The sequence below is a fragment of the Xenopus laevis genome, chromosome 7L, assembly GCF_017654675.1.
Source record: "Xenopus laevis strain J_2021 chromosome 7L, Xenopus_laevis_v10.1, whole genome shotgun sequence".
NCBI classification, from domain to species: domain Eukaryota; kingdom Metazoa; phylum Chordata; class Amphibia; order Anura; family Pipidae; genus Xenopus; species Xenopus laevis.
In genome coordinates this window covers 96005141-96024660 of record NC_054383.1, presented here as the reverse complement: position 1 = coordinate 96024660, position 19520 = coordinate 96005141, and the positions used below count along the sequence as shown (strand labels likewise).

At 39.5% G+C, this 19520-nt stretch overlaps 1 protein-coding gene across 1 annotated transcript in view; it reads right to left on the bottom strand.

Annotated features, from left to right (window-relative positions):
• The window catches only part of ssu72.L (SSU72 homolog, RNA polymerase II CTD phosphatase L homeolog), a 47001-nt gene that overhangs the window by 19260 nt on the left and 8221 nt on the right, over positions 1-19520 (bottom strand). Inside the window, 1 exon segment of the mRNA NM_001091395.1 lies at positions 12423-12566. Within this exon segment, the coding sequence (NP_001084864.1) occupies positions 12423-12566 (144 nt within the window).

Below are 19520 nucleotides of genomic sequence, written 5' to 3'. Positions count from 1 at the left end.
CATGGCTAATATTACTGGATACTGAAGGTTTAACCACTACATACCATGGATAGACTGTAAAATAAAGGTAAACTACGCCCAGTTTGTTCATATATCTAATGAAAATTAATATTCATTTTTGAAGGGACTTTTAACCAAGTTTCCAAAGCAGTACAACTCTATATACTCAATTTTAGTAAAATATATCACCTCCCTATCACTGATATTTTTCCCAACTTAAAACCCATTTGAAAAAAAAAAAAAAAACCCAAAAGCAAGCTATGACAAAAGTCCAAAGCAGCATAGAGGGGAAAAAAATCAGCTAAACTTGCTCATAACCTGTAATGAAACATGCCATATTGGTGTCAAGAATATTACATTTGAGAAGCTCAATCCCTGAATAAAATTTTATAGAGCAGTATGGATCAAAACATTTTTTAGTGGGTAGAGAATTTTTCCCCTCTTTATGCTCTTTTGAACTGCTCACCACTATGCTCAATCACACCACCAACCCAACCTATAAATGACCAGGCCCCTTTTGGGATTTGCCATTTTTGACTATCCTATGGATTTATCTGCAAGTACATCATCATGTAGTCAGACAGATTTACTTGGACAGTTTGGCTGAAATTTAGCCATATTGACACTGACCTGCACAGATAAGCCAGGTTGGGGAATGGCTTTTTGCAAACCTCCCTCCGATCCTGTCATATAACAGCTAATCGACATGTTGGAAAATATTCCCCTCGTTGCACAGCTCTTGAAAAGCATAATTGGCCAAAAGGATTCAAGTCAATAATTATTAATAAACACATTTAAGAATAAAGTCCGGCTGACGTTTTTGTGCCACTTTCCACTGCCTTCTACAGAGCAATAGTTACATTAAAATGTTTCCTTTAGATAACCTTTACTGTAATGATAATAATAATAATGCCTGTATGAAGAGTCATTTTGTATGCACTTAGAGCAAGAGGTAATAATAGCATCAGTCGTAATGAACTTCTGAAAAGGTGTTGGCAGTGTTTAATAAAGAATATTTGACCACACTGATTCTGAAGAGGAGCATGGTGAGTGGACAATAAGTGTGTGACAACAGAACTGGCACTCAGCTTCAGAAACAATTTTGCCATACGCAAGCAAGGTAAGTCCAGTGAGCATGAAGCTCCATGCCACAGACTATTCATCTGGTGCATTTGAAAAAATGTAATCTGCCAACGCGCTGTCAAAGTGCATGGTGCACCGACATTACAGAATGCATTACAGCCTTGACTATTGCCTGAACAAACATAATAATTGGATACTACTTAAAGGGGTTGTTCACCTTTGAGAACTTTTAGTATGATGAGTGATATTTTGAGACAATTTGCAATTTGTTTTCGTTTTTCATTATTGAAGTTTTTTGAGTTATTTTATTCAGCACCTCTTCAATTTGCATCTTAAAGGGATACTGTCATGGGAAAACATGTTTTTTTGCAAAACACATCAGTTAATAGTGCTGCTCCAGCAGAATTCTGCACTGAAATCCATTTCTCAAAATAGCAAACAATTTTATTTATATTCAATTTTGAAATCTGACATGGGGCTAAACATATTGTCAGTTTCCCAGCTGCCCCAGTCATGTGACTTGTGCCTGCACTTCAGGATGGAACTACTTTCTGGCAGGCTGTAATTCTCCTACTTAATATAACTGAATCAATCTCAGTGGGACTTGGCTTTTACTATTGAGCGCTGTTCTTAGATCTACCAGGGAGCTGTCATCTTGTGTTAAGGAGCTGCTATCTGGTTACATTCCCATTGTTCTGTTGTTAGGCTGCTGGGGGGGTGAGATCACTCCAACTTGCCGTACAGCAGTAAAGAATGACTAAAGTTTATCAGAGCAAAGTCACATGACTGGGGGCAGCTGGGAAACTGACAATATGTCTGAGCCCATGACTAAGCACCCTGAGGGGTGTGAAACGCGTAGGGTGGATGGAGATGCAGCTATATTTTTAACTTTTCTACCAATAAAATTATTTTTTAACTGAATATCTCTGGTCCTGTGGATCCGTTTGAGTGCCGATCAGCTCTGCTTCCATATTCTCTGCTGTATGGCTCCCTAAAGCTGGGGGTCACCGTCTGGTGCACCTGGACCACTTACTTTACATTTAATTATGGAGCATCTTGTCCTCCCCTAACTATTTGAAATATGTCTAGCCCCATGTCAGATTTCAAAATTGAATAAAACAAAATCTGTTTCTTCTTTTGAAAAAATGGATTTCAGTGCAGAATTCTGCTGGAGCAGAACTATTAACTGATGCGTTTTGAAAAATACATGTTTTCTCATGACAGTATCCCTTTAAGCAATCTGGTAACTAGGGTCCAAATTACCCTAGCAACCATGCATTGATTTGAATAAGAGACTGGAATATGACTAGGAGAGGGCCTGAATAGAAATATCAGTAATAAAAAGTAACAATAACAATACATTTGTAGCCTTACAGAACATTTGTTTTTTTAGAAGGGAGTCAGAGAAGCCCATTTGAAAGCTGCAAAGTGTCAGAAGAAAAAGGCAAATAACTTTAAAAAATAAGTAATGAAAACAAATTGAATTGCCTAGAATTGTCCGTTCTATAAGATAATAAAAGTTACCTTAGAGGTGAACCACCCCTTTATTTTTTGTGAATGAAACAGGCATCTTGCTTTACTTTATAGCTGGAACTGTACTAAAACGGGGAAACAAAAGATCTCATGCAACATTATTTCAATAGAACCATCACATCACTGAATATCATTAAGGCAAGACCATGCCCACATAAAATGTGTTTTTTACTGGTCACATGCAAAGTTGTAAGAAACAAGTTTATTCCACAGGTAACTGACTGTATTGCTCTATACAAAACTCGTATTATGGACTAATTGGAACCTGCACTTTCAGGTTAAGATGCAACTTGTCCATACGAATCATCACTGTACCATTTGGATAAGAATCTTTAAAAAAAAAAAAATAAATAAATAAAACAATTGGTGGGGAGGCACATGGTTGCACTATAAAGTCTTAAGGAGATGTGCTTAAACACTCTGTTGCTGGCAGCCAATTGGAGGCACTTCATTACCAGTGCAGAATCTGGAAGCTATTTTCTTTGCTCTGAATTCATGAATTATACCCATGAGAGCAAGCTTGAATGCAATGACCTGTACTGTTTGATTACATCTGTTTCGTCTTGTAAAAGGACCAAACTTCAATGTTCGATAAATTCTTGTGACAGTGATACGCTGATACTTCATAGACTGCTTAAAAGCAGTTTTAGGCATTCAGTGTAATGGCCACGCCACTACATGAAAAGTGAAATGTTGTGACTACGGATTGCAGAGGCGAGTAATTGTGTCCTGCATGGTCATGGGTAATACAGTAGTTTGCAGCAACTCGTATAGACAGGAAGCCTCAAAAAGTCCATGAAGGTAAGCACAGAAAATTCTATAATTTACACAATGCCATATATTGTCTTTGACATACATCGCTAGAGCCAGCATCAAGAAATGCTGCACATTATTGAATAGTTATGAATTTTGTGTTTGGTCTTGCAAGTGGATATGACTTAAAATCCTTTCATGCCACCTTTTTAAGTTACTTTAACCACTACGAGGGCTTGCCTGTATTTTAAGCATCAAGGGGGAACTTAAGTACAAATGGGTCAAAAACCTCTGCTCGAAGCTGTGTCTACACGCAATGCAGTACATGCAATGGCTCTCCCACTGCTCTGCTAAAATAGTTTTGAACAACTGTTCTCACAGCCAACTAGATATTAGAAAGTAGAGTGCAGATAAGCACCTAAGTCAAGAGGCTACATGTACCGCCCTTATAATATGAACTTCCCACATCAGCAGGTCTCCCCCCCCAAAAAAAATCACAAAGTACAAATATTAATGTACATGCCCGACAGTTCCCAAAGGGTATTAATATGAAATTGGCCGCTCCTATTCTGCAATAGCATTCCACTAGATTTTCTTTACAGTATTGGTAGGATATGCCCCATTCAGCTCTATTGTACTGAAACAGGAAACTGCTCTCCCAAAGCCAAAAAGTAAGTAAAATTAGCAAGAATAAGGGCGACCTACACTTGACATTAAATTAATTTTAGTCTTGGTTCTAATCACTAAAAATTCTCGTGGTCACATTGCTTCCAGAGCCAGTTTGGAAAAAAGCAGTGAGAATTCCAACAAAGGATGCTATTTTGCAGTGTCCAGATACTTTTGGTTGTAAAGTGCACCTGTATTTCCATTGATACCTACAGTTACTATATAATTTATATCAACAAAGTATAAACAAAAAAAACTATTATAATACAAGCAAGGTGTTTTGTAGAGGAATAGTAGAGTGGCCATAACATGCAGTATAGTGAGAAATAGAGAAAATAAAAAGACCAATTAGAAGTGGGGTTACAGCTAACTATGAGGAATTAAAAGAAAAACTGCAGCTACAAATAGATGGAGACTAATCATAAGATATAGTTTACATATTCCGAAAACTGGTAACAAGCTGAAGTAATGTTAAGACCCCAGAACGTCACCAAAATGATCTGCCACTTGGTCTATACTGCTGCCTGTGTGCTGAAGGTGTTAGCAATAGACACCTACTGGCATGGAGTGACGTTCCTCTCTTACATACTTCTTTAGGGCTGAAGGTGCAATAGACATACTGACGCGCCAGTACTGTAAACTAAAGAAGTATGTGAGAGCGGTGCGTCACTACGTTCCAGTCTATTGCACACAGGCAGCAGTATAGACCAAGTAGCAGATCATTTCACTAATATGACCAAATATTACGGCTACAGCTACGTGATTCCTTGTTTATACAAGTTAAATGATGTTAATAGTTCAAAGAATGTCAGGCTGAATGGTTGGCCCTCACACATTTTCACCTCACAAAATCTGGCCCTCGTTGCCAAAAGTTTGGACACCCCTGCCCTAGTGATTCTAGTTGCTTACTTCCTACTCCAGGTCACAGCTTTTTTTTCAAAAACCCCGACCAGATGTAGTTTTACTCTGCTAATTACCATTATCAGTCACTTGTCATCATACTAACCAGTTTGCACTTTGTATTGTTTTGGATTATAATTTGACAAGTGTGGCAGTATAAAAAAAATACCACAGTGGTTAGGAAAGTTGAATGCTTGAAAAGCAGAGAAGCCAGGGACTTTAGCAACCCCACTCAAATAGCAGGAGTCTGAGGGACTCACCTACATTTGCAATCTCCATAATGTCAATTTCTATCTGTATTTCTATCTTTAAATTTCTGGTCATAATGTGAAACTCCAAGCACATGTGAGGAAATTAGCACCAAAACATAGCAAGCATCTACTCAAAGCTTTCAAAAATGCTAAAACAAGGGGCTCAGAAATTTCAATAACTCTTGTTGAGATATCTGTTAAAAAAGTTAGGTTTGCAAAATATCCACTATAGCAGGGGTCCCCAACCACTGGGCCGCGCCGAACTGGGCTGCCTCTGGTGCAAGATGCAGTCTAATAGCTGCAAAAACAACGAAAAATGCCCTAATTACCTGTGATCCTAGCTCCCTGACTCACCATTGCCATGACAACTGCTGTGCGAAGCCCAGGAAGCTTTCTACTGATGCTAAGGACCAAAATATGAATTTCGAATTTTTTATTTTGGTAAGCCTGAAATGCACCCACAGATCTACATTCCCCCTGGTACTTGTAAAAATTGTCTTTGCTTGTGTTGCAAAACAGTTTAGGGGCCACTGCACTTAAGAAAAACTGGCCTCAAAGGGCATTATAGTGGTATAGAGGAAGGTTAGCATAGCTACTGTGCAACACCAAAACTTTTAAAACATTCCTGAAGAAGAGGCAAAAAGATTAAGATGAGAGAAAGTTCGGTGGATGATGTCAATGCTCCAAAAAAGAAATAATATAAGGTTAAACTATTTCTTTGGCAAGATGCAAGTGTAATTAAAGTTGGATTAAGATATTTAAATAACAACCAAAAACAAATCAAAGTATTGTAATACAAGATGAATAGAAACTAATCTGAATGCAGTGGAAGAACCAAATCCCAAGTGCCTTATAAAGATTTGTACTATAAAAATGTTGCCCACTATAATTGATGCAATAAATGAGCAAGTATCAAGAAAAAAAAAAAAGCCAAAATACACCCGAACAGAGCCATAAAAAACGGCAAACAATCATAGTACAACCAGAGTAATACTATCAAAACAAGATTCCCAACAGGAACAGCTCCAGCAACAGATATCACTTCTACAAGAAAATGGGTATGGAGGGTCATTCAATGTAGATGATGCTTTAGGTGGCAATAACAGCTGCCAAATGACTGATCACTCTATTTGCTTCTATATTAGGTTTTACAAGGAATACGCTATTTGCATCCTTTGGAAATACTAATGCTCAACTGCAATTTCAATAAATGTCCAGTATTTCCACCGCCCTCCCACTTCCGGTTCAGTGGAAAGAATTCTTTTCCCCTGCCTATATTTATACTATATGAGTTTTTTGGCAAGAACCAGGAAGTATTTTTGAAAGAACTTATACTTTTGCAGCAATTAATACTCAAAAATGGAGTGTGGCACAATTATTTAGGAAGAGGAGTGTCTATGGGTTCTGTTTATAGGGAACAGGAACATCTAAAAATGTGTTCTAAATTAACTTAAATATAGTGTGCGGTTGCCCTAAACGTGTATTTGCTTCAGAAACACTACTATAGTCTATATATAAATAAGCTGCTTTTCAGCCAAAGGAAAATCTCAGGTTACATAGCAGATAACCTCTGAAAATAACGGTGTCCTATAGAGTTAATTTCTTATCGCTATTTAACCTGTGCCATTTAACCTATTTCAGTTGCTTCAATTGCTACAAAGCAGCTTGTTAATATAAACTACAGTAGTGTTTCTGAAGGAAACAGTTCAGTTTTACCAGTGTAGGGCAAAACACAGATTTTTTATTACAGTAAAACACTAGTTTTTTGTTTTTATATGTTTGCATTCTTTATGTTATTACAAGGATCTTTAGTTCTTTGTTTACACGTCACAGTTGCCACTGTGGATCCACACAATACTGTACTTGTTCTGATTTCTGTGGTCATCACATTCTGCCATCAGTGGAGTGCTGCAGCAAATAGGCACAGTATACACATACTGCCATCCATTATTACAACAAGCATGTGTTGTCGAGACGTGAGAGGCAGCAATGAGCAGAAGAGCGATTAAAGCATAATGCTCCTTTATTTACTCTATGCCACAGCAATGCTCTTTTATAGGCTGATCACTCTGCAAACAAGTATATTTAAAGGTAATGTTTTCCCTTAAAGGAGAAGGAATGCTACTGAAGTAGTTTACTGCCAATAGGTTAGCCCCAATAAGACAAACTATAACACTATATTTATCCTGCAGAATGTTTTACCATACCGGAGTAAACAGCTTTAGTAGCTGTTTGTTTAGGATTGCAGCTGCCATATTAGTTTATTGTGACATCACTCCCTGCCTGAGTCTCTCCCTGCTCACTTATAGCTCTGGGCTCAGATTACAGCAGGGAGGGGGAGAGAGGAGCAAACTGAGCATTCTCAAGCGCTATCCCTGAAAGTTGCTGAAAACAGGAAGTCTGATACAGAAACCCATATACAGTCATATGAGAAAGTTTGGGAACCCCTCAGCCTGAAAAATAATTTACTCCACAAAAAGTGAACAGTGGTATGTCTTTCATTTCCTGGGAACATCTGAGAACTGGGGTGTTTTCTGAACAAAGATTTTTAGCGAAGCAGTATTTGTATGAAATTTAATCAAATGTGAAAAACTAGCTGTGCAAAATTGAATGCATGTAACAGCTCAATACTGATTACTGGCAACACCAAATTGGTGGGATTAGTTTGTTAATCCTTGAACTTCATAGGCTGGTGTGTCCAATCATGAGAAAAGGTATTTAAGGTGGCCAATTGGAATTTTGGCTTCTGTTTGACTCTCCTCTCAAAAGTGACAGCATGGGATCCTCAAAGCAACTCAAAAGACCTGAAAACAAAGATTGTTCAGTATCATGGTTTAGGGGAAGGCTACAAAAAAGCTATATAAGAGGTTTAAACTGTCAGTTTCAACTGTAAGGAACGTAATCAAGAAATGGAAGGCCACAGGCACAGTTGCTGTAAAACCCAGGTCTGGCAGGTCAAGAAAAATACAGGAGCGGCATATGCAGAAGATTGTAATAATGGTTACAGACAACCCAAAGACCTGCAAGAACATCTTGCTGCAGATGGTGTACCTGTACATTGTTCTACAATTCAGTGCAATTTGCACAAAGAACATCTGTATGGCAGGGTGATGAGAAAGAAGCCCTTTCTGCACTCACGCTACATACAGTCGCTTGTTGTATGCAAAAGCTCATTTAGACAAGCCATAGTCATTTTGGAACAAAGTGCTTTGGACTGATGGGACAAGAATTTAGTTTTTTGATCATCATCAAAAAGCGCTTTGCATGGCGAAAGAACACTGCATTACAAGAAAAACTCCTGCTACCTACTGTCACATTTGGTGTAGGTACCATCATGCTGTGGGGCTAGTTCAGGGACTGGGATCCTTGTTAAAGTCAAGGGTCAGATGAATTCAACCCAATATCAACAAATTCTTCAGGATAATGTTCAAGCATCAGTCAAAGTTGAAGTTATGCAGGGATTGGATATTCCAACAAGATAATGGGGCAAATTCACTAAGATGCGAAGTTGCGCCAGGCGCAACTTCGCCAGACGTAGTTTCGCCAGCGCTTCGCAAATTCACTAAAATCCGAAGTTGCGCACAGGGGTAGCGTAAGGTTGCGGAGTTGCGCTAGCGTTGTTTCGCTATATAAATCGAAGTTGCACTAGCGAAGGCTAATTTGCATACGGCGCAAAATTCAAATTTCAATGGAGGAACACGTATCTGCACTACAAATGCCTAGAAAACCTTCAAATCTGCAAATAAAAATTTTATTTTGCCCTACACATGTGCCCACTGTCTAGCTAAGTTGCCATAAGTCAGGAAATGTAGGGGGGAGGAAGGGGAGCCCCAAAAAATGTTCGATCTTTTTCAGCCTATCAGCCATCATGTAGAAAACAAGCCAGCGTTTTTTGGGACTTAGAAAAAATTTTGACTTTTTTTTTAAACAATCCCTATCTACTCTATTGCGCTTCGCCAGGTCTGAGGTGGCAAAGGAAGTCTAGCGTAAAAGGTAGCGTTCAGTACACTGCGCAAGTTAGTGAATTTGCGTAGTTTCGTCGCTAGCGAAGATTCGCCTGGCGTAAGGTTGCGAAGTAACACTAGCGAAACTACGCCAGCATTCGTTAGTGAATTTGCGCAGTAGCGAAAATGCCAAACGCTAGCGTTCGGCGCTTCGCGCCTTAGTGAATTTGCCCCAAGGACTCTAAACACACTTCGAAATCTACAAAGACATTTATGCAGAGGGAGAAGTACAATATTCTGGAATGGCCATGACAGTCCTACAACTTGAATATCATCAAAAATCTGTGGGATGATTTGAAGCAGGCTGTCCATGCTCAGCAGCCATCAAATCAACTGAACTCTGATTTCGTATGGACGATGGTCAAAAATACCACCATCCAGACACTCATCAAAGGCTATAGGAGGCATCTAGAGGCTGTTAGATTTGCAAAGGGAGGCTCAACCTTTCTGTTGGGGTGCCTAAATTAATGCACCTGCCTAATTTTGTTATGACGCATATTTTCTGTTAATCCAATAAACTTTATGTCACTGCTGAAACACTACTGTTTCCATAAGGCATGTTATATATTTAAAGGAAGTTGCTAATTTGAAAGACAATGATAAACAAAACTAAAAAAAAGAAGTAAGAGGTTCCCAAACTTTTTCAGACGAGTGTATAAATAATAGAAGGAAAGAAATGCGTTTTTTCTTTTGACAGAGGGCTCAGAGAAGCATTACTGTGAGGGTTTACTACTGTATTCATATAGACTTTTCTGATAAAGCTTACTTAAAGGAACAGTTCAGTGTGAAAATAAAAACTGTGTAAATAGATAGTCTGTGCAAAATAAAAAACGTTTCTAATATAGTTAGTTAGCCAAAAATGTAATGTATAAAGGGTGGAGTGAACAGACGTCTAATAAAACAGCCAAAATCCAACTTCCTGCTTTTCAGCTCTATAACTGAGCTAGTCAGCGACTTGAAGGGGGGCCACATGGTACATTTCTGTTCAGTGAGTTTGCAATTGATCCTCCGCATTCAGCTCAGATTCAAAAGCAACAGATATGACCCATGTGGGCCCCCCCCTCAAGTTTCTTATTGGTTACTGCCTGGTAACCACGGTAGAAGACAGGGATGTGATGTCAGGGGAAGAAGCTGTTCACTTCCTTATCTTCTGAGCAGCCACGAGGGAGAAGGGAAAGCCGGCTCTTCTACGCCTATAACGGATACAACTGGGCAACCTGCGCAAAATAGCCTTTTTATGAAAACATGTACAAAGAATAACGAAAATTCTCTGTTTTATATGTGAGAGGACAAGGAGTGACGGAGGAGAGAAGAAGCGTGGATATCATTACTGGCAAACTAAAGACTAGGGCCTTGTAAGTAGGCATTGCAGCCAGTTATCGGTGGAAGGATTTGCATGCATGCTGAGAGGAGTTAAAGGGCACCTGAGAGGGGTATTAAGCACGGTGCATGAACACGTGAAAATCCTGAGTTAAAAGGGAAGAAACACAGCACATTACCATTTTCCCATAATAACACGTGGTGTCTAATTACAAAAATTACTACACTATATATTTTCTGTTTTTCTCTTTTTTCTGATGTTTGTTTGTCTCCGATGCCAGAGGCACTGATCCATTTTTCTATACATTGTGAACCAGGGTAACCAGTCAGTGTAAACCAAGAGAGCTGAAAAGCAGGAAGTAGAGTTCGGACTGATATGTTCGACATCAAATCACTCCAGCCTTTATACATTACATTTTTGGCTAACTATATTAGAAACATTTTTTATTTTGCAAGCCTATTTACACAGTTTTTATTTTTATACTGAACAATTCCTTTAACTTTAGCCTTTTCTTCTCCTTTAAAAATATTTTATTTACTGAATATGCAAGCACATGTTGGAGAAGTAATTTGGTAGGTGCCAGACAAAAACAGGGCTCAATGTCTCTACCAGCCTAAGATAGGGATAGGGCAATGGCCCCTGCGACTAAAGCTAGCCATACATGTACTCATTTTATTCTGTGAGACAGACATCTGTAACATATGTGCATGGTGGCCTGCTGATATCCATGTACTATGGATATCAGTTGGTTTGGGCAGGTTTGAAGATGTCATCTTGCTATGCATGTTGTCAGCACGTGCATCGGCAAAAGAGAAGCTGAAGAGGAACCACAGCTTGTTCATATACCTTTACCATGTTGGGCCCATTGTACTCTCTCCTCCCATTTAGCTTGTCGGATGATTGGTGGAAGAGTATACCTGATCAGTCCATGTATAGCTGCCTTTAGAGGCAAACTATTATGGTTTCCTCGCAATATGAGGAATAATATATGCCTGAGTAAAAAAATATATTTATTTTTTTGCATTATAGATAGTTTACACTTTTCTTTTAACAAAAGGCCAGCTGAACGAGCAGATGTCACAAAAGAGGGTATTTTTCCCCATTAACCAAGTCTTTTCCAGATACTGCCCACCAAGAGAACAGAAGTATTATAGAGCTAATACAACAGTCATACAAAATGTACAACATAATATAGTTGTTACACAACAAAAACTGTCATGGAGAACCAGAATACAAGTTTAGGTTAAGTACTAAATAGATACTTACCCTTATTAATAAAAAAGAAAATAACCTCCCCCACAAATGACAGATGTTCTACTACTACTGTTGTCCCTAGCAGGGCTGTATATATTAAAAAAAAATGTAATCAGTGTTAAAAAAAATAATCCCTTAGAGACCTGGATGCTGTTATTAAGCACAAATAAAATAAATACATAGTGATTGACTATACTAACTGTAAAAATGAAGGAATGCCAAGTGAGCTTTACCTAAAAATAAATTAAATGTAAAAAAAAGAAAATCAGGGCTTGTGTCAACCCTTTTGGGTTGTTCCTTAATACCTTTCAGCATTGGGGCCCGAAATTTAGACCTAATTTAAACTGGCCAGACACTTGCTTATATGTGTAAGTTGCACAGTGAAAAATGTAGCTCTAGAGAATATAAAAGCATTATAAAAAATTGCTCAAAATATTTTAAGATAAAAATAAACATTTTAAAAATCTTGTTTGCATAATGCAGCTCCGCCTTTTGCAAATGAATGATTCAACTGGTCACAGAACACCGCCCACAAAAGGAGTCAACACTGCCAAAAAGATAAGTGTTACCATTTGAGCTGCAAATGCAAACTAGAATGTTACACCTTTTAAAGTTGAAACCTTTTTGATTTTAATAAAATGCATTCCACTGGGATACAGTTCTTTGTCTTTCTTAAGTAGATCACTGTACATCTGTTCATATGTGGTTTTGAAATCATAAACATTTGGCTTGTCCGGAGCTGGTCCTGGAAGTTTCACATGAGTTCCTGTTCCAAATGATCGAACATTGAATGACCGTTTACTGAAAAACAAGAGGGGGGAAAAAAACCTGTCAATTTAAAGAAAAGCCAATCCAAAAAAACATTTTACACTAACCAACATAAAACCAAAAAGTTTTATTTTATGCATTGAGACAGGTGCTTCAAAATGATCTGCATTTTTCACCGTAAAATATGCAACACATATAAAAGTATAGAATAAAAACATTACAAAATAATCTGATCCTTTATTTATAGCACATATATTCTGCAGCCCTTAACAGAAATTATGCCCCAATTGTGTTTAAAGTCTAAAGTTCTTAGCATATAAACTGTTGTCAATTTTATCAGACGTCAAAATTCGGGTACACCCCCGTCCGTACTTGAGGTTACTATGTAAACCCCATGATTCATCAGCTTGTAGAACAACTTTATGTATCATCCTTCTGTATGGGTGTCAGGCTGTGCCATGAGAAACGTCTCCCTATTACCCTTCATGTATAAGTGCTGGTCAAAACGCCTTTATTAGGACATGGGCTCTAACCCGAAAATTCAGCAACGTTTCAGACTGCCATGAGTTTTTTTTATCCATGGATCCGTTGGATAAGACTCATGGCAGTCTGAAACGTTGCTGAATTTTTTTTATTGGTGTATGGGGCCCCGCCAAAGGGCTTCCCCCATCCTGATCTGGCCGAAAGTAAATTACATATACCAGTAAACCCTCAAAGTAGTGCTGCTCTGAGTCCTCTGTCAAAAGAAACACCACATTTCTTTCCTTCTATTGTGTACACATGGGCTTCTGTATCAGACTTCCTGTTTTTATCTTAAACCTCCAGGGCTAGGGCTTGAGCATGCTCAGTTTGTTCCTCTCCCCGCCCCCCTTCTCTGCTGTAATCTGAGCCCAAAGCTATGAGTGAGCAGGGAGAGTCTCAGCCAGGAAGTGGTGTCACACCAAGCTAATATGGCAGCTGCTATTCTAAACATACAGAGCTTCTAGAGCTTTTTAATCAGGTATGGTAAAACATTCTACAGAATAAATATAGCATTCTAGCTTGCACTATTGCAGCCAATATATTCTCAATGAAATGCCTTCGTAGCTTTCCTTCTCTTTTAAGTCCACCATTAGGACAAGGACGGCCACAGCTGCGAGCTGCTTAAAGGAACAGTAATACAAAAAGATGAAAGTATTTAAAAAGAATGACAATATAATACAGAGTTGTTAAATGGCTGCCCCCATGGATAACCAGCAGCTTGGTTATATAAACTATTGTATAGTTTCTGAAACAAATGCAGCAAATACCAGTTTTAACAGTGCAAAGCAACACTACATTATATTGTCATTATTTTTAGTTTTTAGTGTTACTGTTCCTTTTAACAGCTAGCTTCAGAATTTGTATTCGTAAAAAGTGGGGATCTTTTTTCAAAGACCCCCAATTGACCTTTAAGACAATGGCACACGGTGCAATTTGTTGCCCATGTTTTGTCACAGCTACAAATTCCAGAAAATACCCTGCCATAAACAATACTGAGAATGCCTTTTAAGCTATTCAGCGATTGGAGTGTTTTAGCAAAAACAATTCTCAGTATAGTCTATCGCAGGGTATTTTCTGGTGTTTTGTAGCCATGACAAATACTACACTGGCCATGAATGTAGTTCTTCATTTTTAGATTAGGTTTTTTGAAAAATATTCAGTGCTTAAATTTCCGATATTTTACCAGTTTTTCACCGATTTTTTTTTTAAAATCTTTCTGCTTTGAAATTCCCTTGTGGCCAAATAACACAAAGATTTAACACTTATAGTCATGGGACACTAGTGCAGATAAACTGAGGCAGCTTGCACTTGCGCCTGGAGACATCATAAAAACAATTCTTAGGATCTGTCAGCACAGCAAAACTAATGCGGGACTTTCCTAGCTAGTGTATTTATTTGACTGGCTAGGTTTGTGCTAAACTATTTTATTTACTTTGATGGGCCCACATTATTAAAAAAAAAAAAGCTGGATGTTGAGGCAAACAAATAGCTGAAATTGCAAAGTAGAGAGATGCTGAATAAAAAAGCTAAATGACTCAAAAACAAATAAAAACCAAATGTAAATTGTCTCAGAATATCACGATCTCTATTGTATTGAAATTTAATTGAAAGCTGAACAACCCATTTAACAGTTTAAAATCTTTATTCATAAAAAGCGTCAGATGCGTTTCATGCAGACACACTTACTCAGTGACAGTCACCGGTGTTCGCTGCCGAAATTGGATGATTGCGGACTGTGTCCACCCCCCTTTAGTTACAGATTTGGGGCAGCTGCACCCAGGTCAGAGTAATGAGCATGTAAGCAAACTTGGATACTTATATATTTGATTGTAAAGTCCTGGGAAGGGTGGTTTGAAGAAGTACGGGTCCGGGGCTAAGTGCACCCAGGCCACAGGATAATTGTGGGGAGCTCTTTATCCAGTTCCATGCTCAGTGCCCAATTTTGATGTGTATCCTTACTTATTATAATGTTAAAGGGTAACTCCATCTTCCAAACCAAACTTTGATAAAGAGGCCCAAGTAACACAGAACCCCCTAATATACCTATCACAGTTACCGGTTTCTTCAAAAAGTATGAATAAATGCCATTTTCTATTCTGAAATCCAGCTGTTTAACAGTTCTTCTCTTTCTGCATCATTTGAAATCATGGCAGGGAAGGAGGGACTAAACACTGATGTTACAACTTCTCCACAGTTTACAGACAGCATGTAGGAACTAAACTACCCACAATGGACTGTGATATTCCTTTCCTTATTGAAATCACATGTGCAGGGAATTGTGGGGTTTGGAGGATGTAGGCCGAGGACAGCTGGCTGTTGATAGCAAGCTCAGCTCAGCAGGAGAGCGGGGGGCTGGGCTTAGGGAACGGTCAGAAACCATTAAAAATCATGAAAAGTCTGCATATTATACTGATGTATATTGCAAAGTTGCTTGAAATTATGTTTACTTTTCAAAAAGCTTAAGTTATGTTTTTGTAGCAATCCCCTTTAAATTTCTGAGTGCCTTCTATATTTAACTGACACAGCTCTCTCAGGCTTTCCATTATTCGAAGCATTCTGGATAATGGATCCCATACTTGTACATGGAAGGTTTGGCATTCGACGTGACACCGATGTCAGAAGGGAACTCAGCATGATTAGTCTTCGCCCGATGAGAAAGTCTGATGGTGTCTGGTCCAACATTTTTCTCATTGAAATACACAGAGGGGCAGATTTTTTATGTGGTGTATAAAACAGCAGAAATGGTGCAATTTTTTACGTACTTTTTCTTCCACCGTAACTTACTTACAAAGGTCTGAAGCGGTGTAAAATAACGGCGGCAAATTTGCCGATCGCATGGAGTAAAATGAAACACACCTTAATAAATTCCTTGTTTTTACATCGTTTTTTTGGCAAATTTAGTTTTAAATAGGCCCATGAATGTTGGCTGTAGATGCACTGGCCAACTTTATCTGACTTAGCATTACAGCTATGCGGATCCAACTTAATTTGCATAATGTTCCTCTCTGCATTCGTGATTATGAAATTATGTAGAATAAATTGTCCCTCCTTCAGCCATGTCTATTTTTTAATACTTTGCATTTTATTTCACGAGTCTGTTAATCAATTGGCTTCTGCTACAATGTTCCAGTAGTCAAAAAAGAGTGCAGAAAATATTAAGCAACAACTATACTCTCAGACACAAATAAGTTTATGAATAACTTTCAACCCTCTACATTTTGTCACAATAAATACATTTTTAATTTTTTTTTAAATTTTCCTTTGTTTTAGCCTTATTTTATTTGAGGAGGTGTTTAGTGGATTTCTTATATAGTGACAGCTTATGTAAAAAGGTGCAGGTGCAACAAATCAGCAGGTTTAAAAGCAAACATTATTGGTTGCTATGAGTAACTGCACCTAGGCATTGTGTCTTTTGTGCATGTAGGCATTGTGTCTTTTATTATATATGAGCCAAAAAAATGTGTAACGTATAGAATCCAAAACTCAGAACTAAGGGTAGGACTACACGGAGTATGTGTCTGCATCAGACAGTCGCGTCGGATCAACAATGTGAATTCATCTGACATTTCTATCTCTTACCTTACTTCTGTCGCATGCAACTTGTCACTGGCACTCTGACGCAGCGCGTCTGATCGTGCCGAAAACGTCCGTATAGTCCTACCCTAACTCCAAGGACCCTGGTCTCGGCTCACTCTTCTGCCTTTAGCAGCAGCCTTTGGCTTCGGGAGGAGCCCTCCGTTACCGCCAGGACTTAAAGGAGAAGGAAACCCCCAGGGCGCTAAACCCCTCCCCCCCCTCCCCTGTGCTGCCCCCCCTCCCTCCTCCCCCCTGGCCTACCTGTCCCCCTGGGCAAATGCCCCTAACTTTTTACTCACCCCTCTGCGCAGGTCCTGTCCACGGAGTACGCAGTCGCCATCTTCTCCCACGCGCGTCTTCTTCCTGCTCTGATCGGCGTTTTCTGGCGCATGCGCAGTAGGAACAGGTACCGGTACGGCTCTACTGCGCATGCGCCGAATGTCACGAAGTGAAATCGGAAAACTTCGTGACATTCGGCGCATGCGCAGTAGAGCCGTACCGGTACCTGTTCCTACTGCGCATGCGCCAGAAAACGCCGATCAGAGCAGGAAGAAGACGCGCGTGGGAGAAGATGGCGACTGCGTACTCCGTGGACAGGACCTGCGCAGAGGGGTGAGTAAAAAGTTAGGGGCATTTGCCCAGGGGGACAGGTAGGCCAGGGGGGAGGAGGGAGGGGGGGCAGCACAGGGGAGGGGGGGGAGGGGTTTAGCGCCCTGGGGGTTTCCTTCTCCTTTAAGCCGGCCAGACGAGCAGATATACCTTCGATAATGGATTAACGATCGTGCTGTGCAATCTCACGGCCTGCCACTAACTATTCAGATCAAATAAAGTAGCAAAAGAACAGATCATCTTATGTTCTTCTGCCCCTGACAGCAATCATGAGAAAGTTATGTCCGACAATTGCTGGTGACAATCTCCCACTGACATCGTCAGATGGGCAATACATGCGGAGATTATCGGTAGCTGATTTTTTAAACCTCTCGGTGGATCGACATCTCATGAAAAATGTCAGGAAACTCCATACACACAGCCCGAAATTCGTATGAAACGGAGATTCGTTTGATCAAATTTTTGCGTCTATGGCCAACTTTAGTTTGAAAGAACAAAGGAGAGAATTCTGAGCAGGCTGGGGAACCGAACGTGTAGTAGTGTAGTCAATGGCCAGGCCAGGTCGGTTGTGGTTGGTGGAATGCTGTACAAAATCAGATGATGAGCAAGAGTAGTCGAGGATGTGAGAAAGAAGTCACATAAGATTTTTTCAAGACAGGCAAGATCAGCAACAGGCAAGACAGCTAGAATATCAGCCAAGAACTAAGAATAAGACCTTTAGGTTGGGCAATGCAAAAAGGTACATGGCGCCCTTAAATTTTTCAATTTGCACCAAGCACATTGACGTCAGACATGGCGCTCCCATCAAACCTGGAAGAGAGTCATTCGCTGCCGGAGGTGCAAGGAAGAGGACACGGCGGGCACCCCCGTTGCACCCCTGCTAGACCCCCGGGTACGCTTCTCATAAAATGTTTAGATACCAAGGGGTGTAATAAATGAGTCAGTATGGCAATCATGGAAATCAAAGCCTCTTAAAGGGATTGGGTCATGGGAAAACATGTTTTTTTCCAAAAAGTATCAGTTAATATTTGCACTCCAGCAGAACTCTGCAGTGAAATCAGTTTTTCAAAAGAGCAAACAGATATTTATATTTAATTTAGAAATCTGACATGGGGCTGCACACGTAAGTTTCCTCGATCATGTGACTTCTGCTCCGATAAACTTCAGTCACTCTTTACTGCTGCACTGCAAGTTGGAGTGGTATAACCACCTCCCCCACGCCACACTCAGCATCAGAACAATGGGAAGGTAATCAAATAGCTCCCTGACACAAGAGAGCAGCTCCATGGTAGGAATGAGAATAGCAAACAATAGTAAAAATCCAAGTGCCACTGCGACTCATCCAGTTACATTGAGTAGGAGAAACAAAAGCTTATCTGAATGCAGTTCTGTTTGAAGTGCTGGCTTTCTGAAAGCACATGGATAGGCACAATGACCAGACATGGCTGCCTACGCAGCAATATTACAGCTAAAAAAATTCACTTCTTGATTCGGGAATACAATTTTATATGGTAGAGTGAATTAGTAATGTAAGTGAAATTTTAAAATAAAAACTACACCATAAAAACCATGACAGAATCACTTTAATCTCATGACGGCTAATAACCTGAATGGGAAATCCACCTAACAAGAGGTTTACATCCTCTACTGTTCCGACTACTGAAACAATATAGTGAATACAACTGATCAATATCACCTCTATGCTGATGATACTTAGCTCTTCTCTTCTGATCTCATTCCCGAGCTCTTAAAGGGATTCTGTCATGATTTTTATGGTGTAGTTTTTATTTCTAAATTACAGTTTACACTGCAAATAGTTCAGTGTACCAGTCATATAAAATTGTATTTCTAATCCAACAAGTGTCCTTTTTTTTTAGTTGTATTGGTGTGTATGTAGGCAGCCATCTCAGGTCACTTCGCCTGGTCATGTGCTTTCAGAAACTGTCAGTGCTGCACTATAGAACTGCTTTCTGACAGTCTATTGCTTCTCCCTACTCAATATAACTGAAGGAATCACAGTGAGACACCGAGGTTTACAATTGAGTGCTGTTCTTAATTATACAAGGAAGCCGTTATCTGATTACCTTCCCTTTGTTCTGCTGATGGGGCTGCTGGGGAAGGGAGGGGGTGATATCACTCCAACTTGCAATGCAATAGTAAAGACTGACTGAAGTTTATCAGAACACAAGTCGCATGGACTGGGGGCACCTGGGAAAGTGACAATATGTCTAGCCCCATGTCCGATTTCAAATTTAAATATTAAAAAATCAGTTGCTCTTT